The sequence below is a fragment of the Salvia miltiorrhiza genome, chromosome 3 (genome assembly GCF_028751815.1).
Source record: "Salvia miltiorrhiza cultivar Shanhuang (shh) chromosome 3, IMPLAD_Smil_shh, whole genome shotgun sequence".
NCBI lineage: Eukaryota > Viridiplantae > Streptophyta > Magnoliopsida > Lamiales > Lamiaceae > Salvia > Salvia miltiorrhiza.
The window spans coordinates 13047664-13074566 of NC_080389.1; the positions used below are offsets into that span (position 1 = coordinate 13047664).

At 37.8% G+C, this 26903-nt stretch overlaps 5 protein-coding genes across 6 annotated transcripts; 4 read left to right on the forward strand and 1 right to left on the reverse strand.

Moving 5' to 3' along the window:
• Positions 1-2655: 2655 nt before the first annotated feature.
• Positions 2656-6190, forward strand: LOC131017595 (rac-like GTP-binding protein ARAC7). The gene is made up of 10 exons (XM_057946402.1): positions 2656-3136; positions 3612-3670; positions 4087-4230; positions 4316-4403; positions 4502-4611; positions 4983-5046; positions 5132-5199; positions 5277-5342; positions 5410-5516; positions 5957-6190. The coding sequence occupies exons 2-10, from the start codon at positions 3668-3670 to the stop codon at positions 6000-6002; spliced, it is 696 nt and encodes a 231-aa protein (XP_057802385.1). The 5' UTR covers positions 2656-3136; positions 3612-3667; the 3' UTR covers positions 6003-6190.
• A 1777-nt stretch (positions 6191-7967) lies between these two features.
• LOC131018362 (probable disease resistance RPP8-like protein 2) lies at positions 7968-9170 on the forward strand. The gene has a single exon (XM_057947092.1). It carries the CDS (start codon positions 7968-7970, stop codon positions 9168-9170), a length of 1203 nt encoding a protein of 400 aa, XP_057803075.1.
• Positions 9171-12905: 3735 nt separating this feature from the next.
• Positions 12906-18025, forward strand: LOC131017504 (putative disease resistance RPP13-like protein 3). The gene is made up of 3 exons (XM_057946260.1): positions 12906-13431; positions 15047-15522; positions 16154-18025. The coding sequence occupies exons 1-3, from the start codon at positions 13019-13021 to the stop codon at positions 17917-17919; spliced, it is 2655 nt and encodes an 884-aa protein (XP_057802243.1). The 5' UTR covers positions 12906-13018; the 3' UTR covers positions 17920-18025.
• Positions 18026-18749: 724 nt separating this feature from the next.
• LOC131017502 (probable disease resistance protein At1g58602) lies at positions 18750-23834 on the forward strand. Of its 2 annotated transcripts, none has more exons than XM_057946258.1 (3): positions 18750-19260; positions 20703-21169; positions 21978-23834. In XM_057946258.1, the coding sequence occupies exons 1-3, from the start codon at positions 18848-18850 to the stop codon at positions 23741-23743; spliced, it is 2646 nt and encodes an 881-aa protein (XP_057802241.1). In that variant the 5' UTR covers positions 18750-18847; the 3' UTR covers positions 23744-23834. The 2 variants fall into 2 exon arrangements, with proteins under 2 accessions (XP_057802241.1, XP_057802240.1); XM_057946257.1 differs by having other exon boundaries at positions 18801-19260; positions 21963-23834.
• A 281-nt stretch (positions 23835-24115) lies between these two features.
• Positions 24116-26019, reverse strand: LOC131017597 (germin-like protein subfamily 2 member 1). The gene is made up of 2 exons (XM_057946404.1): positions 25631-26019; positions 24116-24809 (listed from the first exon to the last, which is right to left on the reverse strand). Exons 1-2 carry the CDS (start codon positions 25746-25748, stop codon positions 24271-24273), a joined length of 657 nt encoding a protein of 218 aa, XP_057802387.1. The 5' UTR covers positions 25749-26019; the 3' UTR covers positions 24116-24270.
• Positions 26020-26903: the final 884 nt, after the last annotated feature.

Consider the following 26903-nt stretch of genomic DNA (forward strand, 5'->3'; position numbering starts at 1 on the left):
AATAGATCCATCGGGTTTTCGTTTGATTGTGAAAACCCATCTGCATCCCACAGTTTTCTTCCCTTTTGGCAACCGACACTTCTCCCATGTGTGATTCCGGTTTAGGGCTCCTATCTCTTTCTTCATAGCATTTCTCCAACGCTCGATCTTCAGGGCTTGCTCTGCTGTTTGTGGAATCTCCTCATCATATAAGGCCGCTTCATAGGCTGTGGCATTTTTGGACAAGTTTCCCTTGGCGATATTCCCAATTGAGTATCGCGAATTCCTCACAATTTTCTCTGGGGTATACCGTTTAGGAGGTACACCCCGATTACTCCTGGGTGGTAGCACATATCTCCCAGTATCTCCATCTACTGTATTATCCTCCTGTTCTTCTTCAATGACTTGAGAAATATTATCAGCAGAATCAGAAGCCACAATAGTAGGTTCAGAAGATCTTACCTCAGATATCAGTGGCGGAGAAGATATAGGCTCATGCAGCGGACTAGATTGTTCTGGAGTGGATGAAACATGCTCGGTGGTTAGGTTAACTTTTTCTGTTGGATCTGCTTCCGGGACTGGCATTGGTAACCAACTTAACAAGTCGATCTCACTCTTATTCTCACTTTCACTCTCCCCCTGACTGTTAGGGTGGTTACTGTAAAAATACTCGAGAAAGTCACAGTTCATAGTGGTCACAATTTGACGGTTTTGAGGGTTGTAACATCTATACCCTTTTTGATTGACCCCATAGCCCACAAACACACACTTGATAGCGCACGGAGAGAGTTTTGTCCGCTCATGTTTGGGAACATGAACGAATACGGAACAACCAAATATTCGTGGTTGCAGCGTAAGGGCAGTGGGTATATTAGAAACAGTGGATAATTTCTGTAAAGGAGTTTGAAGTTGGAGGGTTCTGGTGGGAAGGCGATTTATAAGGTAAGCAGAGGTGGCGACAGCTTCAGGCCAGAAGTGGGTGGGTACCTTAGACTCAAGCATCATAGCACGGGTCATTTCAAGGAGAATTCGATTTTTTCGTTCAGCAACACCGTTTTGTTCGGGAGTATGGGAACAAGTGGTTTGATGAATTATCCCTCTTTGTTGACAGAAGTCTTGCATGGATCGATTGACAAACTCCCCCCCATTATCGGTTCTAAGGGTCTGGATATGTTTTTGAAATTGAGTTTGAATCATTTTAAAGAAATGAGTGAACTTTTCAAAAACTTGAGATTTATTTTTGAGAAAATACACCCATGTCATCCTAGTGCAATCATCAATAAAGAGTAGAAAATATCTAAAACCTTGACCCCCCACAACAGGTGAAGGACCCCAAACATCAGAATGAACAAGAGAAAATATGGAGTTCACTTGTGTGTCATTAGGGACCTAATGGTAAAAACAGGACTGTAACTTTTAATATTTTCAGAAAGAGGACTATATATTATGAAATTTGACAATGAGGACTATATGTTACGGAATTTGAAAATGAGGACTATAACTTTCATTTTTTACATTTACACTCCTATTTCAGGCCGTGATGAAAGCTATAGTCCTTATTTTGATGTGTTAAATAGGAGTGTAATTATAAAAAATGAAAGTTATAGTCCACATTTTCAAATTTCGTAACATATAGTCCTCATTTTCAAATTTCGTAACATATAGTCCTCCTTCTGAAAAATATTGAAAGTTACGGTCCTACTTTTACCATTAAGTCGTCATTAGGCTTAAAAGTTTTTCGGTGGCTTTTAGCTAAAACACAAGTCTCACAAGATAGAGTCTCATTTTTTACTAATTTAGGAAATAAAAGCTTAAGATACCCCGTGGATGGATGCCCTAACCGACGGTGCCAAAGCCAGGCTTCCCGGTCAGCAGTTCCGTGAGCCAGCATCACCTTGCCTTGCTGAGCTATCTCATCCACATAGTACAATCCATCCCGCTCAGTGCCACGTCCAATAATCTCCCTCGTCCTGATATCCTGAAGAAAACAAAAGTGGGGATGTATTATCATGCTACAATTGAGCTCTTTTGTAACATGGCTAATAGATAACAGTTTATGGGAAAGAGATGGAACATATAGACAATTTGAGAGACGTAGTGTAGGAGAAATTTCTATAGTTCCGGCTCCTTCAACACGAGTCAAATCACCACTTGCAGTTTGAACATGTGTTCGGTGGGATATTGATGACTTAATAATATCAGTTTTATCAAAGGTCATCGAATCGGTAGCTCCACAATCAAAAATCCACCCTTCCTCTCTATCCCTATTATCACAAGAGGTTTGATATGCAGCGGAAAAATTTAGGGACACTACTACAAAATTACACATACATAACACTTCATACATAACGGTTTTTTTAGAAAACCGTTATGTATGAGCGCATTTTTTGAAAAGATAACGGTTTTGACAAAAAACCGTTATCTATGTACTGTTGTCCATTGAAATAGATAACGGTTTTAGTGAATCCGTTATGTATGAGCGTTATCTATTAATTGCATACATAACGGTATTATCGAACCGTTAAGCCGACCGTTATCTATGAGCGTCTTTTTATAACGGTTGTTTTAACCGTTATATATGAGTGCTTCAACACTGTTATGTATGAGTATTCTTTACATTTATCTTTTATATTTTTTTTTGATCTCCTCAAGATAATAAAATCCTAAATCTTCTTCTCTTCGTTCCCGTAAGCCCTAAAATCCTAAATCCCAAAAACACCACCTTCAGCCGCCCCCACAAATTCTCCCTCTGGCCTCCGTGGCAACGACGAGAACCCCGCCGCGACTCGCCACCTGCCCCCGCCGCGTCCTTGCTTCCTCTGCCACCCACCGCGGCCCGCCACTCCTCTTTTGTGATAAAGCCCTAAATCAAAACTTAATTCAAATTCGAGTTCAATCAAACTCGTCACTCCCCGTCGCTGCTCTGTTCTGTGGCTCTCGAAGTCGCCGGCCGCCGCTGTCCATACCTCCCCCCCCCTGATGATTCTCGTATCTCTCTCACTCTTCCCGGCGCAGCAAATTAGCTCCACTCGTCCCCGACCCAACAAGACAGTAGATCGATTCCACTCTGCCCAGTCCCGTCGTTTCCTGCGCCACTTCGGAGCTCCGATGCTCAGCCCTTTCTCGTATCCCCGCCTCCGACGCGGGTAGCCTTCAGGTAGGTTCAATTCGGTGTGTAGTATTCCAAAATTTCGGTTCATATTGAAACTCTATTATTTCGCTTGCCCCCTCTTGCCCTTTCGCCCTTGATTAATCTGTGTTGTGGAGCTGCTGATTTTTGTTGGATTACCCTTTTATGTGAGTTTTGTGTTCAGTGCTTATGTTTTGATTGTAATTAGGTTTTACTGTTTGCATTTCAAGTGTGCTCTTGGTTAATGTTTGAATGTGAGACTGAAGGTTTTATTGTATTTGTGGCGTGGCGTCTTACTGAACTTTTTCTGTGTGTATGCAATTGTGGTTACGATGATTGATTATTGCATCGACTGATCCACATCGTCATTCATGGAGTCTGGATACACTTAAGATAGGATTTATCTCCATAGGCATGTGTTTGTATGCTGCATTGCTATTTGTGAGTTGAATTTTGTGCAGAGTATCTGGAATTATATAATTATTGCTTCGTACTAATGCAGGTCAGGCTGCGGTTACTTCTTTGTCCATTTGGTTCCAATATTGTAGTTCGTACAGCATGGTGAGTTTTGAATTATATTCTCAGATGAGCGTCGATGATAAGCCAACAGGTGTAATGAGATTTTGCATTACTCCAACATAGGGTTTAGCTTCTGGCAGTTTCTAACCACATCAGTTATGTATTTGAAAGAGATTCTGTATCTGTTTCATATAAACCACGATTGCAGCTAATATATTTTCCACCATTTTCTCTTTTGACTTGTGAGTCCTTTCGTTCATAAAAATAATCTGCGTGTTTTCTTTACAGGTGTTTGAGTCATTTTCATTTTCAGGTGTTTGAGTCATTTTCATTTTTAATATCTTTCACATAAATTTTATATTCCTACATGCTGCATCACATGGGTTGTGCACATTGGAAAAAGGAAGATGTATGGTGATTCAGTTTTATAATGGCTACAATTTGATATGCATATACAGGTTGTAGTATGTGAAGGGAAAGAGAGATGCTCCTTCACATATTTTGACTTCGAAAACCAAAAATTTCATTTATTTGCTAAAATAGGGATCTTGACTTCGAAAACCTGCATGCTCATTTGTTATACCAGCAACAAATTCCCTACCGTTAGTCTCCCTCTCTCTTCCTCAACCCTGAACCCTGTTTCCCATTTTTGTATGATTTTGATTTGGTGTTTTTTGTGAATGACAGGATTATATCCCAACAGTATTTGACAATTTTAGTGCTAATGTGGCTGTAGATGGCAACATTGTCAACTTAGGACTCTGGGATACTGCAGGTATTATTTCCCCCTTTTACTATATAACTATATCCCTTTTCTGGAAACTCAAACTCCTAACATATATACATTTTTTCTTTTCTTTGTGAATTTAAAAGGGCAAGAAGATTACAGCAGGTTGAGGCCACTCAGTTACAGAGGTGCTGACATTTTTGTGTTGGCTTTCTCTTTAATTAGTAGGGCTAGCTATGAAAATGTCCTCAAGAAGGTATACATTTCATTTCCCCTTTCTGTCTGTGTGTCTTCTTTCTTTCTTGCATAAGAGCTTCATTAATCATTAATCATCTGCTCCAGTAAACAGAAAATGCATAATTCTCTGCCTTCACTATTTAAGTAATCTGCATGTGTCTAGAACTAGTCCTTTTAGAATTTGAAGTCTTGTTGTACATTTGCTCTTTGTGTGTGTGTGTTGTTTCTTGCATAATTGCTTTAATCATCTGCTGCGGTAAATAGCAAATGCATAATTCTATGCCTTCACTATTTAAGTAATCTGCATATATCTAGAACTAGGCCTTTTGCAGAATGTGAAGTCTTGTTGTGCTCAGTTCTTTAATCCAATTTTGATTGTTGTTTCTTCAGTGGATGCCCGAGCTTCGTCGTTTCACTCCCAATGTTCCAATCGTGCTAGTTGGAACAAAGTTAGGTAAGATTGTAAGTTGGTTGAATGTATAAAAGGAGACATATGTGATATAATAGGCTCACATTGGTTACACGTTTTCCCTGTGTAGATCTCCGGGACGACATGGGTTATCTTGCTGATCATATAGGAGGATCTAACATCATCACCACAGCCCAAGTGTGTACATCTTTCTTTTTTGTATTGTTGGATTTGGTATTTGATTGTGTTGACAAAGGCGGGCTCAACTTGTGTAGGGCGAGGAGCTGAGGAAACAGATTGGTGCAGCAGCTTACATAGAATGCAGCTCCAAGACTCAACAGGTTGTATCCAACAACAACTTGAATTAATTCAATTGATTATATGCTAATTTGGTTGGTTGTTTGGCAGAATGTGAAAGGTGTTTTTGATACTGCAATCAAGGTTGTGCTTCAACCTCCACGGAGAAAGGAAGTGGCGTCGCAGAAGAAGCGAAACACTACTGGCTGCTCAATTGTGTAAGTTTATTGTGCATTTGGATGAATACTTAATATATTCATATTGCAATAAACCATGAAATTTATTGTGCATTTGGAGGGTGTTTGGCTGAGCTTATAAACAGCTTAAAACTATAATTTGTTATTTTCATCGTATAACTATTTAAAGTTCATCTCTTTCTAACCAAAAAAATCTCTCTTTATAAGTTCAATTATCCAAACACTTTGACAACTTTATAAGCTCTTTAAAATAAGCTTAGCTCTTGGATGAATACTTTATATATTGATAATGAAATAAACCATATACATTCTATATGTATCATCTGGTGTAATTAAGTGATGATTTTCATTTTGGACTGTAGAGTTGATTCTGCCATAATGCCTAATAAAGTGTTTCATTATGTGTGGATGTATATATAGTTGCTAAAAAATCATGATTTTTTCTTCTGAAATTTATACAGGTATGCCTCTGGGACTACTTCAATAAGAAGAAGCAAACTATATTAATTCCATGGAGAAGATGGTGCTATTCTTGTCCCTGGTGGTGTAGTTAGTATAAAATTGGGCGATATGAAGAACCTAGTGCTTATATGGTGGGAGAATTGTTAGACATAAATGTATGTGATATTTATGAATATTTGGATGATAATGTATGAATATTTTGGATGTTATACAATATATGTTATCGATGGCAATGTCATTTTGTTGTTTTATAATTATTTCTTTAATTTTTGAGATAAATAACAGGAAAAATGAAAAAAATATATTATAATTATAAAAAATGCAAAAAACTGTTATAAAAAGTGCAAAAAAACCGTTATGTATTTCTATCAAAGATAACGGTAAAAATCGTTATAAAAAGTGCAAAAAATCGTTAACTATGATGAAAAAAATAATTTACAAATTCTAATACATAACGGTTATATCATTAATACATAACGGTAGGAACCGTTATGTATAATTGTTAAAGATAACGGTTATGTACCGTTATGTATGAGCGCATCATACCGTTATCTATACTACTATACATAACGGTTATAAAACCGTTATGTATGACTATATCATAGATATCACCACTATACTTATCGGTTTTTTGGGGTCATACATAACGGATAAAATCCGTTATGTATGAGCGTTTTTGTAGTAGTGGGACTCTCTACATAATTGGGAAGTGATTTTAGTATTATGTAGAAGATTGGGGTTTTTCTGAAATTTTCGAGAACTTAGGGGGGCTGTTTGCATAAGATGGGGTAAGTTCTGCAATTTAACAAAACCTCGGGGTAGCCTTTGTGTTTTATTGAATTTTAGGGGGGCAGATTTTAAGAGATGGGGTAATTTTTGCAAATAAAGGAAAGGAGGAGGGTTTAGTGTGAAAACACTAAACCCTATACCTAATTTTAAATACTTATTTGCAAAGCCAGGCGCCTCCCTCTCACACCTTCCATTCTGCCCAGCCGCGAGCTTCCGATACGCGGCCACAGCCGCTGCTTTCCCGGCCACCGCCGTTGTTCTCCCGGCCACCGTCGTTTTCCTCGCAGCCACCAGCTGAATGAGGTTGTTGACCTCGTCCTCGGGGTTGGAGAGCGAGGTGCTGCCGGCCATGGAGCTCTCCATTAGGTGGACGGCAGCCTCGGCAGATCTGTGGACGGCGGCCTCAGCGGCCTCGGGATGGACGGCGGCTTCGGCAGATCTGGGGTGAACACGCTGCTACAGCTGCTGTTCAACATCTGCTGTTGAAGATGGGGTGGAGAAGTTGTAGGTGAGGCCGCTGTCGGTGTTGACGGAGGTCTTCGCCTCGCACACCGCTGCCGCCTGGTGGTAGAAATGATTTTCCGGCAATGCCTCGGCGGAGGGGATCCCGAGGAACCGCATCTGCTGCGTGTTGTAGGCGGCGGCCGCAACGGTATACCCCTGAGTAATCGCGTTCATCAACTCTCTGTCTTGGTTGAGTTGTGGTGGGAAGAGATTGAGATGCCTTGCTTCAACTGCCATTGATTTGGTGGAGTTGATGCAGCGAGGGAAATTGAATTTGGTATTGCGCGCTGCCTTGTTTTTTTTTTTTTTTTTTTGGTATTTGGAACAATGATTTTTTTTTTTTTTTCTGAGTTCCAAGGATTAAACCTGCTTTGATACCATGTTAAAACATGGTATTATCATAATGCATATCATAATGCAGAGAAAAATAAAGAGAAGCAAATGATTGTTATTGTATTACTTGATCTATCTTCATATTACACTGATATCTATTTATAGAATACAAAATGAAGCAAAGTCCTGCAAAATCCCACTAAAGTCACACACAATATATCTTTTGACTTTTGCTAAATATTTCTATACTTCTAGATGTAGTTGTTTCTTGACTTTGATTAGTATTTTCAACATGCAATGCTTGAGCTAAGCTACCAAAATCTGCCTCCAGAATTGAAATCATGCTTCCTCTCTCTGGGCATCTTCGAGTTGGGCGACACGATCATGGCCCGGAAGCTCGTAGACGTGTGGATTTCGGAAGGGTTCATCCCCGAAGAAGCAGGGAAAACAATGGAGGAGACGGCCATGGCTTATCTGGATGAGCTGATTGATCGAAACATGGTTCAAATCAAGGACATATCCTTCGACGATCGTGTTAAAAACTGCATCATGCACGATCTCGTCCGAGACCTATCCACCAGAAAAGCAGAGGAGGAGATCCTGCACGAAGATGGAGAATCTTCGCACAAGCCCCGCCATCGCGTCCTCGACTGCAGAGAGGGAAGGTTCAACGATTCCATTTATGGAAACAAAGAGGCCCGGTCCCTCGTGGTCCGGCGTGGGGCCCAGCCCTACCTCTTCACACCATCATTCTCATCTTACTGGATGAGCTTCCAGCTCCTCAAGCTGCTCGACTTCGAATGCTGCATGGCAATGACACAGCTACCAGTTTCAATAGGTGCATTGATGGGATTGAAGTATCTGAATCTGAGAAACACAGGCATGAAGCATATCCCAAACTGGCTGCCTAGGCTCATTAACCTCGAGGTTCTTGACATACGGGGACTCGTGTGCATCGAGTTGTCGGATATTCTAGTAAAAATGATCCGTCTGCGCCGCCTCTACGCGTCTGCATTCTATTTCGAGAAGCCACCGGAGATCACTAGTCTGAAATTTCTCGAGACGCTGAGCTACGTCAATTTCGAGGATTCAAACATCCACAAAGTTACACACATCACCAGTCTCTCCGAGCTGGGCGTAAACGTACTTCGAATCTCAGATTCGACTTGTTTTTTCCTGTTATTGGGGAAGATGGAGAATCTTGTGCATCTCAAGTTGAAGTTCTGTGAAACCCTAAATTTGGAAAAGCTCGGATCCTTACATCGCCTCACGCGGCTCAAGCTTAACGGGGAGATAACCGTTTTCCCCTCCGCTTTCCCTCCGAATCTCTCACATCTCACTTTGGATCGGTGTCAACTCAAAGAAGATCCCATGCCGTTGCTGCAGAGGCTGCCGAAGCTGTCGCACCTCAAGGTGGACAGCGCGTATGAGGGCACGGAGATGGTGATCTCACACGACGGATTTCCCGAGCTCAAAGTCCTGATTTTGGTTTATTTGATTAGGCTAAAGAGTATACTAGTGGAGGAAGGTGCAATGCCGGAGCTGGGCATTGGAGAGGCTGCCGGAAGAGATGACGAGGAATCTTGAGGAGTTGAAGGTTGTGGCGAGCAAGAAGATTGCAGCTATGCTACGAGGTGAAGATTCCCACATGATTTCCAATATTCCTTATGTGCAAATACTTGATGCTACAACTTCATATTAACTTGTGGAAGAGTTATATATATGTTGCATATACTTTCTTGAGTTTGTGATCATTTCTATTGTAATAATCGTTCATGTTACTATCACTTGGGCCCACTAATTACTTATTTATAGTTGAGCCTCTTGTAGGATTGTGTGAATGATTGTTTTGTTCTTCGGGGAAAATGAATAAATTGAGCTTTGATTTTTACGTAATTTATAAAATTAATAATTTTAATGATAAATTTTAAAGTATTAGAATCAATATATATAACAAAGAAGTAATGATAACATGAACTATACGTGAACGTTTGAGGCTTTGAGCGATACTCACAAATAATGCTAACGATAGATATGTAGCATATCGTTCCTTTACATTGGCGGATCCTGCTCAGAACATGGGGTCCAGATGCATCCCCCCCCAAAAAAAAATTTAGTAGTATATTTATATGTGAATTATTTTATATTTATTTTTTGCACCCCCAATTAAATATATAATCTCAAAGAAAAATATAAACCCAACTTAAAAACAAACCATGAACTTTAAAATTAAATAATATTGGGTATGCTTATTTTTATCATTAAATATTTTTTACATTTATGATCATATAATTATTTATAAGAATCCCCAATTAATTTAAAATTTCTGGATCCACCATTGGTCCTTTATATACATATTCAATTTCTTTCTCCAAAAATTGTTGGGTATTCTAAATGTGTTGCATTTCTTACTTTATTGTGTAAGACCATCTCAAGGGTTTAGCTAGGTGAATCGGCACGAATTTCTGGATTCAAATTCAATGACAACTCATACTAAAATAATGTTAAATGTTTTTCTTGAAGCGTAAAGTAATGTTAAATGTTGGTAACTCTTTTAGCTCCTTTGGGTCCCAATGGAATTCCCTTGGCCTCAAATTTCAAGATTATGTTTTATCTACGGGAAATTGCAATTTCCAGTTTTATGTTTTATTACAATTATATCTATTAATTAATATACCTTTATATTCTCTTTTGCCTTGTATAATTATTGATGTTTGCTATACAACCTCTAAAATACTCTTTTACCCCAATGAAATAAAAAATTGTTGTAAATATTTGGCCGGCCCACTAATTACTTAATAGTTGGGCCTCTTGTTAATATAGGCCTATAGTCTCTCTTTTTTTACGTTGATGAAGTGGTCTCTAATTTCGACCAATGGAATACATCGGTAGTTCCTATCGGTTGGGCCAACTAATTATTTAATTAGTTGGGCCTCTTATTTGTTACTCACTCCATCCCATTACAAATGCCCTATTACTATTTAACACGAATATTAAGAAATATGTAATTAGTAGATAAAATGCTACATTACTTTTGCACACGAATATTAAGAAATGTGTAATTAGTAAATAAAGTGGATTGATGAAAATGATTTAAATATTAGGTATAGAGAAATAATATGTTGCCAAAAAAAGAATTAGACATTTATAATGAGACATTCCATTATAAAAAGTGGTACATTTGTAATGAGAGAGAGAGTATATTTTACGAAGTTATTTCGATGGATAGTAGTTTTCAAATTATATCTATTTTGTTTAAAAGTTGACGACTAACTAAAAGTAAGTTAGTATTGGGCCCCTATTATCTTTTGGGGCATTAAGAAAGTTCCTTCGGCCCTAATTAAATTCAAATTTAATGTTTATTAATTGCATCTGTATCTATTAATACAACCCTATATTCTCTTTTTCCTATAATACTAATAAATTATGTGTGCCAATACCTCCTCTAAAATACTCTTTTACCCCCAGCTAAAATCACAAGAAAAAAAACGAAGTATTTATATCTATTCTTGAATCTTCTTTTTAAATATTAATCGTTAATGTTACTTGCACTTGGGCCGGCTAATTACTTATAGTTGGGCTTTTTGTTTTGTTGTGTTAGTGATAGTTTTCGTTTGGAATCAATTACAAATATACGTATGTTCTCTTTAATTACTTATAGTTGGACCCGCCTCAGACCCAACCCGTCTGATATACACAGGGTCTGACACAAGAATTTGTGATTCAATAATTATACTTTAAATAGGAGTCTTGTGTTTATCCATAAGAATATCACTTTTGAGGAACGTGTATCACCACATGTATCAGATACCGCTTTTATAGTCTACAAAATAACAACATAATATAGAATAGTCATACTCTAACAAGAGGCTTTTGAGCAATTTTTATGTGTAACTTGCTAAAGAAACATTTAAGAATTTCATGTACTAATTATGTTTTGAGAGGGGTTTCATATAAAAGTAGACAAACATTTCATGGTTTGTATCATGGGGATTTTTTTTTATTATTATCATGGGGAATTAATGACCCTAATTCATACTATTCTGTACCTACCCCCAATAATTAAGACCAAGTAGGATGCTTGGAAAACGTTGACAATATTATCAAGTTCGAGAAATGGAAATTATGGAATATATCAATTGAGGTAGTATTAGTTTTCTACCTAATTCAGATATATTTATATTCAAAGAAATTGTATAAAACATCCACTTGCAAGAAAAACGCGTAAAAATACATATATCAGGTTTTGGCATCATTTGACTGCCAGGCTAGCTAGTTGACATTTCGTTTTTCCTCTAATCAAGTGTTTAAACTTAGGTCTTCTCAAAAGAAAAGAAAAAATAAGTGTTTATGATTATTTAATGGCTCATAATGTGTTATGGATAAAATCAACTTTACAAAAATACCAGTATTCCTAGACCATGCATAGTGTTCCATTAGACAAAACTTTGGTGTTTTGCTGTCTTATAAGCCTTGGCATCCCTCGTTATGACTTAGAGGGTGTTTGGCTAATTAAGCTTATTTTAAAGAGCTTATAAGCACTTGGAGCTTATAAGATATTTCAAGAGCTTATAAGATGTAATTTTTAAGAGCTTATAAGTTGTCAAAGTGTTTGGATAATTGAGCTTATAAGTTAGATAGAGAATTTTTTTATTAGAGAGAGAAAATATTTTTTTTAGAGAGAGAAAATCAAAGAAAAATGAACTCTAATGATATATGATGAAAATAATAAATTATAATTGAAAAATATTTGTAAAAAGATTGTTGCATATGAGATTATAAAAAAATAAGTTGGGGTAGAGGAACTTATTTTTTGGGGAGCTTATAAGCTCTTGGACCTTATTTTTGGAGCGTATAAGCTGTTTAGGAACTTATTTAGCTAAACATTTTGAAGGAGCTTATAAACTCTTAAACAGCTTATAAGCTGTTTTGAGGAGCTTATAAGCTCAGGCAAACACGCTCTTAGTATTCCTAGACCATGCATAGTATCCATTTAGCACCACTTTTATTTTTTTTTCTTCAATTTTTATTTTTTGTTCTTTAGTTTAATTTTATACTTATTAATTATACCAATTAGAATTTTTAATAATTTTCTAACATTTAATTTCTATTTTATTTATTATTAATTATTAATTAATTATTTGGGTTGTTAAATCTATAAGTATGGTATAATTAAAAAAAATCAATTTTTGATTATAAATGCTAAATGCAATTCATTATATTATATTATAAAAACTATTTGAAAAATAGATATTATTAAAACAATAAATTTAATAGTGAGATAGGAATGAGATAACAACTTAATTAGTAAGTCAACTCTACTATGTGCTGCATGCCAAAAAAGTCAATGAAAAATATATTATTAAGCCAACTTCAACCGACTAAACTTGATCTACCTAAAAGATCGAAGAGGCTGAAATCATTGACAGATCGAGATGGCGGCGGAGGCGGCAGTGTCCACGGCGGTGCTAAAGCTGGGCGATTTGCTGACGCGGAAGGTGGATCTTCTACGAGGCGGCGGCGTCATCGGAGAGGTCCAGCAGCTGAAAGATGAGCTCAAAGGGGTGCAGTGTTTCCTCAGAGACGCATCGGGAAAGCAAGCCGACGACGTGGCAATACGCGATTGGATAGCCGAGACCGGAGAGGTGGCTCACGACGCCGAAGACGCCGTCGAGGTATTCATTTTCAAGGTTGAGAGAGCAAGAATTGTGCTTGCGAGTTTCGCTTCCTCTCTCAAACATAAGTATCTCCTCAAAAGGTTCAGTAGATCGATCAATTCCATCCGGAAAAGGCTCCGCGGCATCGAGGGACGACGTTCGAGTCTCGGGATTCAAGATCTTGGCGAGAGGTAGGATTGTAAATGAGTCGAGTTAGATTCCATCTATTTAAATAATGATTAATTATGTTTTATATTCTCAAACTTTCAATCTATACATATTACTATCAATTAATTAGTCATGTTTTATAAAATTTAATTTACTTATTATATTCCTCATATATACTTAATTTAAGATTAATTTTGTAATTTGATTTATTATGTATATATATAATAAATCTAAAAATCTTTTACTGTATAATTTTTTAATTTTTTAATAATTATTTAAATGGTGGCATCCGTTAGAAACTTCATCTACATACGTTAGCATTTTTTATTCTGTAGATTTACTAATTTAGCATTACAATACAAAAGATTTATTTAATAATTTTATTAGAAGTTTAATTTAAAATACTTCTAGAATACTTGGATTTAAAATTAATAATGTCAAGATGAAACCTAGAAAATAAATATGAATTTCATATCAATCTTTTTTTTCTTTTTGGTTGTGTTTTTCTTATTATATTAAATTTAGATGATTTCTTTTTTAATTTTATGGGTTTTATATTATTATAATTTTTTTAAATTATCCAATAATTAGTTCTAAAATATATTAAAATGATAAATGCTATTATAAAATAAAATGAAATATAGATTTACACTCACAAAAAATTATGTGGGAATTATCACATATAGTCATCTTTCATAAAAACATAAGTTTTGTAGCCCTAGTTTATAATAGATAAGTTATATAGCCATTTTAGACTTAAAAGACTATAAAATCCTTTGATTTTTTTGTACTCGATGGTGTACTCGATGGCACCATCGAGTACTTCGAGTACTCGATGGTATACTGGATGGTGTCATCGAGTACACCATCGAGTAATGAAAAAACTGAAAATTTCTATAATACCATCGAGTAATCGAAGTACTCGATGGTGTATACACAATGGCACCACAGTTTGCATCATCGAGTATTTTGAGTACTCGATGGTGTACACGGTGGTGCCATCGTGTACACCATCGAGTACAAAAAAGTCAAAGGGTGTTATAGTTTTTTAAACTTAAAATGACTATATAACTTATCTATTATAAACTAGGGCTATAAAACTTATATTTTTATGAAAGATGACTATAATAAGATTTCCCTCAAAAATTATTTATTAAAATAGTTTCTTTTTACGTGCGAACGCACGCCATCTCTACTAGTGTTTTTAAAAAACTCTCAAGTTTCGATTTCTTTTAAAATTTACAAACTTTCAATTTTTTTCCCCAAAATGCAGCAATAGAAAATCCAGTCATTGAAAATGAGTCTCCTTACCAAATTATTAGATATTTTTTTCCACCTCACCTTATAAAATGATGTCATTCCAACCCTAAAAAAATCCACCTCAACCCTTATTTAGAAGTAAATCAAGTTTTCGTCATCGAATTTCTTATTGCAAGTTATTTTGTGGAAAAAACTGAAAGTTTAGAGTAATTTAAGAGAATTCATAAGTGGGGCACATTTTTTGTAGAAAAATTGAAAGTTGGGGCAAAAAATATTGTTAACACCCTTTGAAATTTGTCTTTGAACTTGTTTTGATTATCATAAATATTGGCATAAGCACCAAAGTCTCAAATCATGTGATTTTATCGGAATTTTTAGGCCTAGCGACGGGTTAGAGTCGCCAAAGAGATTACCAAAATTGTCTGAGTGGCAAAAAGACAAACACATGGTGAGCATGGAGAAAGACATAGAACTGGTGCTTGAAAATGCAATCTTGAATGAGGGAGATGACATTTCCATCTCCGGCATCGTAGGCGAGGGCGGTACCGGGAAGTCTACACTTGCCAGGATTTTATATAACCACGTAGCCGTGGCGGATCGATTTGAGCGGCGTGCTTGGGCTGTGGCTTCGAAGGAACGCAGGCCAAGAGACATAGTGAAGGACCTATATTTGCAGGTTAAGAGTGGAGAAACGATGGAATGGGAAATGAATGTTTTGGAGGGATTGGAATTGTCGGAGCTTCAGCAACGGCTTTACAAACGGCTGGAGGGCAAAAGATATTTCATAGTTCTGGACGATATGTGGGATGACACGCACTGGAACGATTCCCTCGCAGCATGTTTCCCCGACGAAGGTACTTAACAACATATGAGGCGTTTGATTTGAGTGATAAGGCATGCTGATAAAATAATTCATCTTAATTAAGTGTTTGGTTTGCATAATTAGACCCGTGATTGATAACTCTAATTCAGCGATTATTTATCAGCCCAAAGTTGGGTGAATTATTTAATCATCCCTCCAATTCTATCAATTTTATCTATCCCATCTAAAAGTTTGAGCACTTGTTTTAATTTCGATGATCAAATTAAGTGATATTCTTTAAATAAACGCTGATCATGTACTTTAGATGATTAGCTTAGACAGATAGAAGTAGTATAAGTTAATCTATTACTCCTCATGTCCGCGATGAGTGTAGTCTTTTGTCCGTTTGCGGTTTGTCATTTTAGGACATATACCCCTAGATTTAACCTAATTCACACACAATATTCACAACTAACAAGCAAACTCAATGGGACCTTTTCTCCACTTTATATATATCTTGCAATATTTTCTTAAAACTTGTGCCTTCTCATCTATACCAAATTTATCATCCAAGGTTCTTGCCAATTTTAATCATTTGAGTTAATTTTGCTTGATTCATATACCATTGAAAACTATATTTCTGATTATTTGATTACTTATCACACTAGTTTTTGGTCGGACAGGTACAGGCAGTAGGTTTCTGATTACAATGCATACTCCAACTCTTGAAGACGACTCTGGATTTGTTCATACGATGAAATGTTTAGACTCGGACGAAAGCTGGATCTTGTTCATGAACACCGTATCCGATGGAAAAGGAGTAGATCAAGATTTGGAGGATATAGGAAGGCAAATCTTGAACAAATGCGACGGCCTTCCATTAGCAATCACCTTGGTAGGAGGCCTACTGGTAAAGCAGAAAAGGTCCAAGACTGAATGGGAGAAAGTTCTAGAAGAAATCGAGTCTCATCTCAATAGAAGCAGCAACGACGCCATGCAAGCAATACTGGAGCTAAGCTACCGAGATCTATCCGCAGAACTGAAACTGTGCTTCCTCTGTCTAGGCTTCTTCGAGGCGGGAGACACGATCAACGCCCGAAAGCTCGTAGACGTGTGGATTTCGGAAGGGTTCATCCCTGAAGAAGGAGTGAAAACAATGGAGGAGACGGCGATGGCTTATCTGGAAGAGCTGATTGATCGAAACATGGTTCAAATCAAGGACGTATCCTTCGATGATCGCGTAAAGAGCTGCGTTGTGCATGATCTCGTTCGAGACCTATCCATCCGAAAAGCAGAGGAGGAAATAGGGTTAGAGATCGTAAACGAAGATGGAGAATCTTCATCGCACAAACCCCGCCATCGCGTCCTCGACTGCGGACAGGGAAGATTCAACGATTCCATTTACGGAAACAAAGAGGTCCGGTCACTCGTGGTCCGGCGTGGGGCCCAGCCCTACCTCTTCACGGCATCATTCTCATCTTACTGGATGAGCTTCATGCTCCTCAGGGTGCTCGACTTCGAAGGCTGTGTGTCAATGACGCAGCTACCGGTTTCAATAGGTGCATTGATCTCGTTGAGGTACTTGTGCTTGAGAAACACGGGCATGCAGTATATCCCAAACTGGCTGCCTAGGCTCGTTAACCTCGAGGTTCTCGATATACGGGGACTCGTGTACATCGAGTTGTCGGACATTTTAGGAAAAATGCGCCGTCTGCGCCGCCTCTACGCGTCCTCATTCTATTTCCAGAAGCCACCGGAGATCACTAGTCTGAAATTTCTCCAGACGCTGAGCTATGTCAATTTCTACGATGCAAACATATACAAAGTGAAAGATATGACCACTCTTTCCGAGCTCGGAATAAACCTATTCCGAATCTCGGATTCATGGCTGCTGTTCCACTCACTCGGGAAATTGGAGAATCTTGTGCATCTCAAGTTGAAGTACTGTAAAACCCTAAATCTGGACATGCTCGGATCCTTGAGCCGCGTCACGCGGCTCAAGCTTCACGGGGAGATACCCGTTTTGCCCCCCTCCTTCCCTCCGAATCTCTCTCATCTCACTTTGGATTGGTGTCGACTCAAAGAAGACGCCGTGCCCTTGCTGCAGAGCCTGCCCAAGCTGTCGCACCTCAAGCTAAAAATCGCATATGAGGGCGCGGAGATGGTGATCTCGCACGATGGATTTCCGGCGCTTCAAGTCCTCGTTTTGCAGTCTTTGAGCAGACTAGAGAGCATGCTAGTGGAGGAAGGTGGAATGCCGGAGCTTAGGCGACTGGAGATCATCCGGTGCTCATCGTTGGAGAGGCTGCCGGAAGAGATGATGAGGAATCTTGAGGAGTTGAAGGTTGTGGCGAGCAAGAAGATTGCAGCTAAGCTACGAGATGAAGATTCCCACATGATTTCCAATATTCCTTATGTGCGAATAATTGGTGATACAGGTTCAGATTAACGTGTGGAAGAGTGATATGTTGAAAACAGACTATGTATATACTTTCTTCAGTTTGTGATAATTTCTATAGTAATAATCATTCATATACTATCTCTTGGCCCACTAGTTACTTATTAATTTATATAGTTCAGCCTCTTGTTGGGTTGTGTGCATGATGGTTTTGTTGTCTGGGCTCAAATTACAGATAGTGTAACAAGTATGAATTTATCAACATATAAATTAATCGATGTTAATAAAAATGAGTTTTTGTAGAGTAGTTTCCAAATAATATAGAGAATCGACCTGAACTTAGATGTTGGGTATTCAGAAAAAATTAGGCATATTTTAACTGCAAAATATTGCAGGATTTGAAACTTGTTATATATGCTTTATAGTCCTGATGAAAATCACAAGTTTAATCAAAATTTGTATTTGAAATGTTAAATTTACCATAAGATAATCACTCGAAGAAACAATTCAAATTTTATTATTCATTATTAAATCACAATAAAAGAAAGAAAATCATTGTTATGCATTGCCCTTATAATAAACAATTAAACACACACAAAAAAACAAAAAAGCTTTGAAATTATTCCTTCAGACAAATCATGCAAATTAATGAATTAATTCCTGGATTAATTAGCTTTTAGGCGCAAATCTGGATTTGATCTTCTCCACTTGCTTGGTCCCAACCATGAACGCCTTGGTCAAGACATTGTTAAATCTATAAGTATGGTGTATTATATTATAAAAAAATAAAAATAGATATTATTAAAATAATAAATTTAATAGTGAGCAGGAATGAGATAACAACTTAATTAGTAAGTCAACTCTACTATTTGCTGCATGCCAAAAAAGTCAATGAAAAATATATTATTAAGCCAACTTCAACCGACTAAACTTGATCTACCTAAAAGATCGAAGAGGCTGAAATCATTGACAGATCGAGATGGCGGCGGAGGCGGCAGTGTCCACGGCGGTGCTAAAGCTGGGCGATTTGCTGACGCGGAAGGTGGATCTTCTACGAGGCGGCGGCGTCATCGGAGAGGTCCAGCAGCTGAAAGATGAGCTCAAAGGGGTGCAGTGTTTCCTCAGAGACGCATCGGGAAAGCAAGCCGACGACGTGGCAATACGCGATTGGATAGCCGAGACCGGAGAGGTGGCTCACGACGCCGAAGACGCCGTCGAGGTATTCATTTTCAAGGTTGAGAGAGCAAGAATTGTGCTTGCGAGTTTTGCTTCCTCTCTCAAACATAAGTATCTCCTCAAAAGATTCAGTAGATCGATCAATTCCATCCGGAAAAGGCTCCGCGGCATCGAGGGACGACGTTCGAGTCTCGGGATTCAAGATCTTGGCGACAGGTAGGATTGTAAATGAGTCGAGTTAGATTCCATCTATTTAAATCATGATTAATTATGTTTTATGTTCTCAACTTTCAATGCATACATATTACTATAAATTAACTAGTCATGTTTTATAAAATTTAATTTACCTATTATATTCCTCATATATACTTAATTTAAGATTAATTTTGTAATTTGATTTATTATGTATATATATAATAAATCTAAAAATCTTTTACAGTATAATTTTTTAATATTTTAATAATCATTTAAATGGTGGCATCCGTTAGAAACTTCATCCACTTAAGTTAATATTTTTTATTCTGTAAATTTAATAATTTAGCATTACAATACAAAGGATTTATTTAATAGTTTTATTAGAAGTTTAATTTAAAATACTTGCTAGAATACTTGGATTTAAAATTAATTATGTCAAGATGAAACCTAGAAAATAAATATGAATTTCATATCAATCTTTTTTTCTTTTTGGTTGTGTTTTTTTTATTATATTAAATTTAGATGATTTCTTTTTTCAATTTTATGGGTTTTATAGTATTATAATTTTTTTAAATTATCCAATAATTAGTTCAAAAAATATATTAAAATGATAAATGTTACTCCCTCCGTCCCTGAAATAAGTTCCTCTTTTTCCATTTTGGGACGTCCCCCAAATAAGTTCCTCTTTCTTTCTTTCTATTTTTGGACAACTACCCCACCACTAATAATACTTTATTTATTCTTACTTTTCACTTTTTCACCACTCCCAATACTAATTATACCACTTTTTCACCTTTTCACCACTCCCAATACTAATTATAACATATTTTTCTCCACTATCAATACACTTTACCATTTTCCTGAAAACTCGTGCCGTCCCCAAAGAGGAACTTATTTTGGGGACGGAGGGAGTATTATAAAATGAAATGAAATATAGATTTACACTCACAAAAAATTATTTATTTAAATAGTTTCTTTTTATGTGAAAACGCACGCCATCTCTACTAGTGTTTTTAAAAAACTCTCAAGTTTCGATTTCTTTTAAAATTTACAGACTTTCATTTTTTCCCCCAAAATGCAGCAATACAAAATCCAGTCACTGAAAATGAGTCGCCTTACCAAATTATTAGATGATTTTTTTTCCACCTCACCTTATAAAATGACGTCATTTCAACCCTAAAAAAAATCCACCTCAATAAATTTCATCAACCTTATTTAGATAATGTACATCATGTTTTCGTCATCGAATTTCTTATTGCAAGTTATTTTGTGGAAAAAACTGAAAATTGAGAGTAATTTAAGAGAATTCATAAGTGGGGCACATTTTTTGTAGAAAAATTGAAAGTTGGGGCAAAAAATATTGTTAACACCCTTTGAAATTTGTATTTGAACTTGTTTTGATTAACATAAATATTGGCATAAGCTCCAAATCCCCAAATCATGTGATTTTATCGGATTTTTAGGCCTAGCGACGGGTTAGAGAGATTACCAAAATTGTCTCAGTGGCAAAAAGACAAACATATAGTGGGCATGGAGAAAGACATAGAACTGGTGCTTGAAAAGGCAATCTTGAATGAGGGAGATGACATTTCCATCTCCGGCATCGTAGGCGAGGGCGGTACCGGGAAGTCTACACTTGCCAGGATTTTATATAACCACGCGGCCGTGGCGGATCGATTTGAGCGGCGTGCTTGGGCTGTGGCATCGAAGGAACGCAGGCCAAGGGACATAATCAAGGAGCTATATTTGCAGGTTAAGAGTGGAGAAACGATGGAATGGGAAATGAATTTTTTGGAGAGAATGGAATTGTTGGAGCTTCAACAAGAGCTTTACAAACGGCTGGAGGGCAAAAGATATTTCATAGTTCTGGATGATATGTGGGACGACGCGCAGTGGAATGACGCCCTCGCCGGAGGTTTCCCAAATGAAGGTACTTATCGATCTACGTAGGAGGCATTTACTTTAAAGGGTTAGTTTTGATTGATAAAAATAGTAAGACTATTCTTTAAATGAAAGTTTACGTATTTGATGAAAGGATAAAAATAGTACTTCCTCCGTCCCACAAATTTTGACACGTTTGGTTTCGACACGAGAATTAAGGAGTTATAGATTAGTGTTTTAAGTGTATAGGTAATAAAGTATAAAAGTGATAAATTAGGAAATAGAATGTGATAAAGTAGGAAACATAAGGTAATAAAGTGATGAAGTAGTAGAGAGAAGGTGATAAAGTAGGAGAGAGAAAATAATAATTGTTATTATATTTAGAAACGTGTCAAGATTCGTGGGACGTCCCAAAAGGGAATACGTGTCAAGATTCGTGGGACGGAGGGAGTATAAATTAATCTATCAATACCTCCGTCCACGATGAGTGTAGTATTTTTGCCATTTTTGTTCGTAATTTTAGGACATATACCCCTTGATTTAACCTCATTTATACACTATTTACAACTAACAAGTCAATTCGGTGAGACCCTTTCTCTAATTTATACACAATCGGGCGCCTTTTTCGTTGCCTAGGTTACACCTTCGGAATATTTCAATATTTTTTCTTAAAACTCACGCTCTCTCATCCACACGTACCACATTTATCATCCAAGGTTCTTGCTAATTTCCATCATTTGAGCTAGTTTTGCTTGATTCGTATACCATTGAAAATTATATATATGTCTGATTATTTGAATGCGAAGATGGTATTGTCTAGCTGCAGTTACTTATAACACTAGTTTTTGGTCGGACAGGTACAGGCAGTAGGTTTCTGATTACAATGCATACTCCAACTCTTGAAGACGACTCTGAATTTGTTCATACGATGAAATGTTTAGACTCGGACGAAAGCTGGATCTTGTTCATGAACACCGTATCCGATGGAAAAGGTGTAGATCAAGATTTGGAGGATATAGGAAGACAAATCTTGAACAAATGCGACGGCCTTCCATTAGCAATCACCTTGGTAGGAGGCCTATTGATGAAGCAGAAGAGGTCCAAGACTGAATGGGAGAAAGTTCTAGAAGAAATGGAATCTCATCTAAACAGAAGCAGCAACGACGCCATGCAAGCAATACTGGAGCTAAGCTACCGAGATCTATCTCCAGAACTGAAACTGTGCTTCCTCTGTCTAGGCTTCTTCGAGGCGGGAGACACGATCAACGCCCGAAAGCTCATAGACGTGTGGATTTCGGAAGGTTTCATCCCTGAAGAAGGAGGGAAAACAATGGAGGAGACCGCCATGGCTTATCTGGAAGAGCTGATTGATCGAAACATGGTACAAATGAAGGACGTATCCTTCGATGATCGTGTTAAAAACTGCGTTATGCATGATCTCGTCCGAGACCTATCCATCAGAAAAGCAGAGGAGGAAATAAGATTCGAGATCCTAAACGAAGATGGAGAATCTTCATCGCACAAGCCCCGCCATCGCGTCCTCGACTGCAGACAAGGAAGATTCAACGATTCCATTTACGGAAACAAACAGGTCCGGTCACTCGTGGTCCGGCGTGGGGCCCAGCCCTACCTCTTCACACCATCATTCTCATCTTACTGGATGAGCTTCATGCTCCTCAGGGTGCTCGACTTCGAAGGCTGTGTGTCAATGACGCAGCTACCGGTTTCAATAGGTGCATTGATCTCGTTGAGGTACTTGTGCTTGAGAAACACAGGCATACAGCAGATCCCAAACTGGCTGCCTAGGCTAGTTAACCTCGAGGTTCTTGACATGCGGGGAGTAACTAACATGGAGATGTCCGATATTTTTGGAAAAATGCTCCGTCTGCGCTGCCTCTACGCGTCTTCGTTCTACTTCACCAAGCCACCGGAGATAAGCGGCCTCAAATTCCTCCAGACGCTGAGCTATGTCAATCTCAACTATGCAGACGTCGAAAAAGTACTAAACGTGACTAGTCTTTCCACATTGGGCATAAATCTATTCCGAATCTCAGATTCATGGCTGCTCTTCCACTTACTGGGGAAGATGGAGAAACTTGTGCATCTCAAGCTGAGGTACTGTAAAACCCTAAATCTGGACAAGCTCGGATCGTTGCATCGCCTCACACGGCTCAAGCTTCACGGGGAGATACCCGTTTTGCCCTCCGCCTTCCCTCCGAATCTCACTCATTTGACATTGGATTCGCTTCGTGTGAGAGAAGACCCCATGCCGTTGTTGCAGAATCTGCAGAAGTTGTCGTACCTGAAGATGGACTGGGCGTATGAGGGTGCGAAGATGGTGATCTCACATAACGGATTTCCAGTGCTTAAAGTACTGATTTTGCATTCCATGATCGCACTAGGAAGCATATTAGTGGAGGAAGGCGCAATGCCGGAGCTCAGGCGACTGGAGATCATCCGGTGCTCATCGTTGGAGAGGCTGCCCGAAGAGATGATGAAGAATCTTGAGGAGTTGAAGGTTGTGGCGAGCAAGAAGACTGCAGCTAATCTACGAGGTGAAGATTCCCACATGATTTCCAATATTCCTTATGTGCAAATAATTGGTGATACAGGTGCAGATTAACTTGTGGAAGAGTGATATGATGAAAACAGACTATGTATATAGTTTCTTCAGTTTGTGATAATTTTTATAGTATTAATCGTTCATGTTACTATCTCTTGGGCCCACTATTAGTTTATAGTTCAGCCTCTTGTTGGGTTGTGTGAATGATGGTTTTGTTGTCTGGGCTCAAATTACAGATACTGTAAGTACTTGTATATTACTCGATTCTTATATGAAATTGTAGTGTGGTTCGGAAAAAATTAGGCATATTTTAACTGCAAAATATTGCAGGATTTGAAACTTGTTATATATATGCTTTATAGTCCTGATCAAAATCACAAGTTTAATCAAAATTTGTATTTGAAATGTTAACTTTATCCATAAGATAATCACTCGAAGAAACAATTCAAATTTTATTATTCATTATTAAATCACAGTAAAAGAAAGAAAATCATTGTTATGCATTGCCCTTATATTAAACACACCAAAAAAAACTTCGAAATTATTCTATCCAACAAATCAAGCAAATTAATGAATTAATTTCTCGATCAACTTTTAGGCGCAAATCTGGATTTGATCTTCTGCACTTCCTTGGTCCCAACCATGAACGCCTTGGTCAAGACATTGTCCGGCACCGGCGGCGTTGCGGCGAAAAGCGTGGCGGCAATGGACTGCGTGCCGGGCAGCTGGCTGTTGAAGGCGGAGATGACGGCGGCGGGAACCTTACCGTTGTTCTTCTGGAAGTGGACGAGGCCCTTGGGGAAGGCGAAGACGTCGCCCTGCTTGATGGATTTGGAGATGAGGACATTGGCGGTGGTGATGAACCCCACGTCGAGCTCCCCCTCGAGCACGAACACCACCTCGGTGGCGCGTGGGTGCGTGTGCGGCGGGTTCAATCCGCCGGGGGCGTAGTCGATACGCGCAAGGGACACGCCCAGCGTGTTCAGCCCAGGGATCCTTTGCACATTGGCGCCCGTCACCAGCGCCCCCATCGAGTTGTTGGTGGCGCCGGGCTTCGCGATTCCGGCGAAGAAGAAATCCTCCGCCGTCACGTTTGACTTGCATGGGTATCCGTTCACTTTCACACCTATTATGTTTCACCATTTATTTCCATTATCAAAATATAGAAAATAATTATATATTCCTTTTGTGTACGAAATAAGTATCTATTTGGAGACGACACGGGTTTATGAAATATATTTAGTTTGGTGTTAGTCAAATAAGAGTCCCATTTTTTAAAAGTATTAATTAAAGGATTATGGGGTATACTTGCTAAAAACATAAATGATGATACTCATTTTATTGATCGACTAAAAAGGAAATATGAGTTCTCATTTCGTGAACGGTATATAGAATACTATATATGCATACATTAAAACAAATTTGACTTATCTATTATTTTAGCAAAAACAATTGACCAAAATGAGATTACTCAACTATGAGTAGAATAATTTAAGATAGGACTATAAGTGTGTATTTGGTGAAAAGAGTTGAATTATAGTTAAAGTTAAGAAGGTAGGACAGGTGGGGCCTTCCCGCAGCTTTAATTAATGCAAATCAATAATTTGTGGAGAAGCTACAACTAGTGAACTTTTACTAATAGCGTCTGATTAATTTTCAAAAAAAAAAAACACATCTTCTATAGTAATTACAGCAAATCAAAAGAAAAGTACTATATTCATTTCAAAAAAGAAAAAAGAAAAGTAAGCGAGACAAAATCAACATAGTGTAAAATAAGGAAGCCTGGTAATTGGTAGCTTAAATGATAAATATCACAAATCTTTAAGGAAGAAATCCTAATAAATATCTACTTATTCTTAATCTTAGTTACACAGTGGAGTATATCTTAACGACTTCGAGTAAATAAGAGATGGCAACAGTATTTTAGAGAGGGAGAGAGAGAATTACCAGATGTGAGATCAGCAACACAAAGATCTTGAAGCATATCTGGATCAGCAGAAACTGTGTTGCCGAGCGTCAATAGAGCCATGATTAAAAGCAGGCTGCAAACAGCCATATCAGACATTTGGAAATTTGATTTGGCAGAAGAGATCAAATGTGTATATATAGTATGGGTGTTTGAAAAGTATGTAATAATGAGTAAGAAGTTTGAGAGAAAAGTAAAGGGTATGGGTGCAATATTTATACGGCAATTTCAGGAATTCTCACTTCTCTAGAAACTTGACAAAATATAAAATTATTATACTTGGTATTTTCTGTGAGAAGGTGGGTGGGGGGTGGGGGTGGGGTGTTTGCAAAAGCACGAAACATGCCTTCGTAGAAAGAAAGGGATGAGGTGAGGTGGATGGAATATCACAAATTTATACCCATGCTAGGTTGCGGTCTTCTATATTATAGACTAGAGACACGTGGCTTTGGTCAACTAAATACCGGTTTTCACAAAACCGGTCCGATTTTATACATATTTTATTAATTATGATTCAATACAACTCCGACACAAGCTATATATGGAGTTCTAAATTAACCAATTAAACCAACACACTATAGTACATTTACTTTATATGATTAATTATTTTTATTCTCAAGAGTAGAAAATCTCCAATCTCATTTTTTTCTATGAAATAAGAATTAAATAAAATTAATTTGAAAGATAAAAACTAATCAAGAAACTTGAGATATCTCAAAATTATAATTCATCAAAATAAATAATGAATTAACTTTACTATTTTTATCTATCAATATTAATCCTCCAAAATAAATGCACCTAATTAAGAATACAAATGGGATCATTTTTTCCCTAATTTAGTGTTTCATAGGGTGCATCACGTCTTTCTCTCTCCTATGAATTACCTCACTCATCTTAAAAAACACAACCACCGCTCATCACTCTTAACTTCCTAAACTATTTTGTCTCCTTCTTCATCATTTAGTTGCCGCCGCCTCGGCCAATAATTTCAACGGACCAATGCCGCGCCTCCTTTCTCATCTCGGTCGATCGACCAACCAGCAGCCTAAATGGCCGCCGCCTCGTCTGATTTCGACGGCGCACTCTTAGTTCTGCACCAGATCCGACAGCACCACAATCCTTACTTCAGCTTTAATTTTTTTTCTCTCAATCGAATCGATCTTAATACTGATCATTATTGATAATAAAACTAATGGCAATCAATCTTAATTTAATACAGTATGTAGCAAATCGGACCGGTTTTGTGCAAACCGG

Bases quoted from the DNA above. Each gene is read 5' to 3' on its own strand.
- LOC131017597 (XM_057946404.1), bottom strand. From the start codon at position 25,748: ATGTCTGATATGGCTGTTTGCAGCCTGCTTTTAATCATGGCTCTATTG. The intron at 24,810-25,630 runs GTAATTCTCTCT...GAAACATAATAG, and splicing joins TGTTGCTGATCTCACATCTG to GTGTGAAAGTGAACGGATAC.
- LOC131017502 (XM_057946257.1), top strand. From the start codon at position 18,848: ATGGCGGCGGAGGCGGCAGTGTCCACGGCGGTGCTAAAGCTGGGCGAT. The intron at 19,261-20,702 runs GTAGGATTGTAA...TCGGATTTTTAG, and splicing joins ATTCAAGATCTTGGCGACAG to GCCTAGCGACGGGTTAGAGA. The intron at 21,170-21,962 runs GTACTTATCGAT...TTATAACACTAG, and splicing joins CGGAGGTTTCCCAAATGAAG to TTTTTGGTCGGACAGGTACA.
- LOC131018362 (XM_057947092.1), top strand. From the start codon at position 7,968: ATGGCCCGGAAGCTCGTAGACGTGTGGATTTCGGAAGGGTTCATCCCC.
- LOC131017595 (XM_057946402.1), top strand. The intron at 5,047-5,131 runs GTAAGATTGTAA...TTCCCTGTGTAG, and splicing joins GCTAGTTGGAACAAAGTTAG to ATCTCCGGGACGACATGGGT. The intron at 5,517-5,956 runs GTAAGTTTATTG...AAATTTATACAG, and splicing joins ACTACTGGCTGCTCAATTGT to GTATGCCTCTGGGACTACTT.
- LOC131017504 (XM_057946260.1), top strand. From the start codon at position 13,019: ATGGCGGCGGAGGCGGCAGTGTCCACGGCGGTGCTAAAGCTGGGCGAT. The intron at 13,432-15,046 runs GTAGGATTGTAA...CGGAATTTTTAG, and splicing joins ATTCAAGATCTTGGCGAGAG to GCCTAGCGACGGGTTAGAGT. The intron at 15,523-16,153 runs GTACTTAACAAC...TTGGTCGGACAG, and splicing joins AGCATGTTTCCCCGACGAAG to GTACAGGCAGTAGGTTTCTG.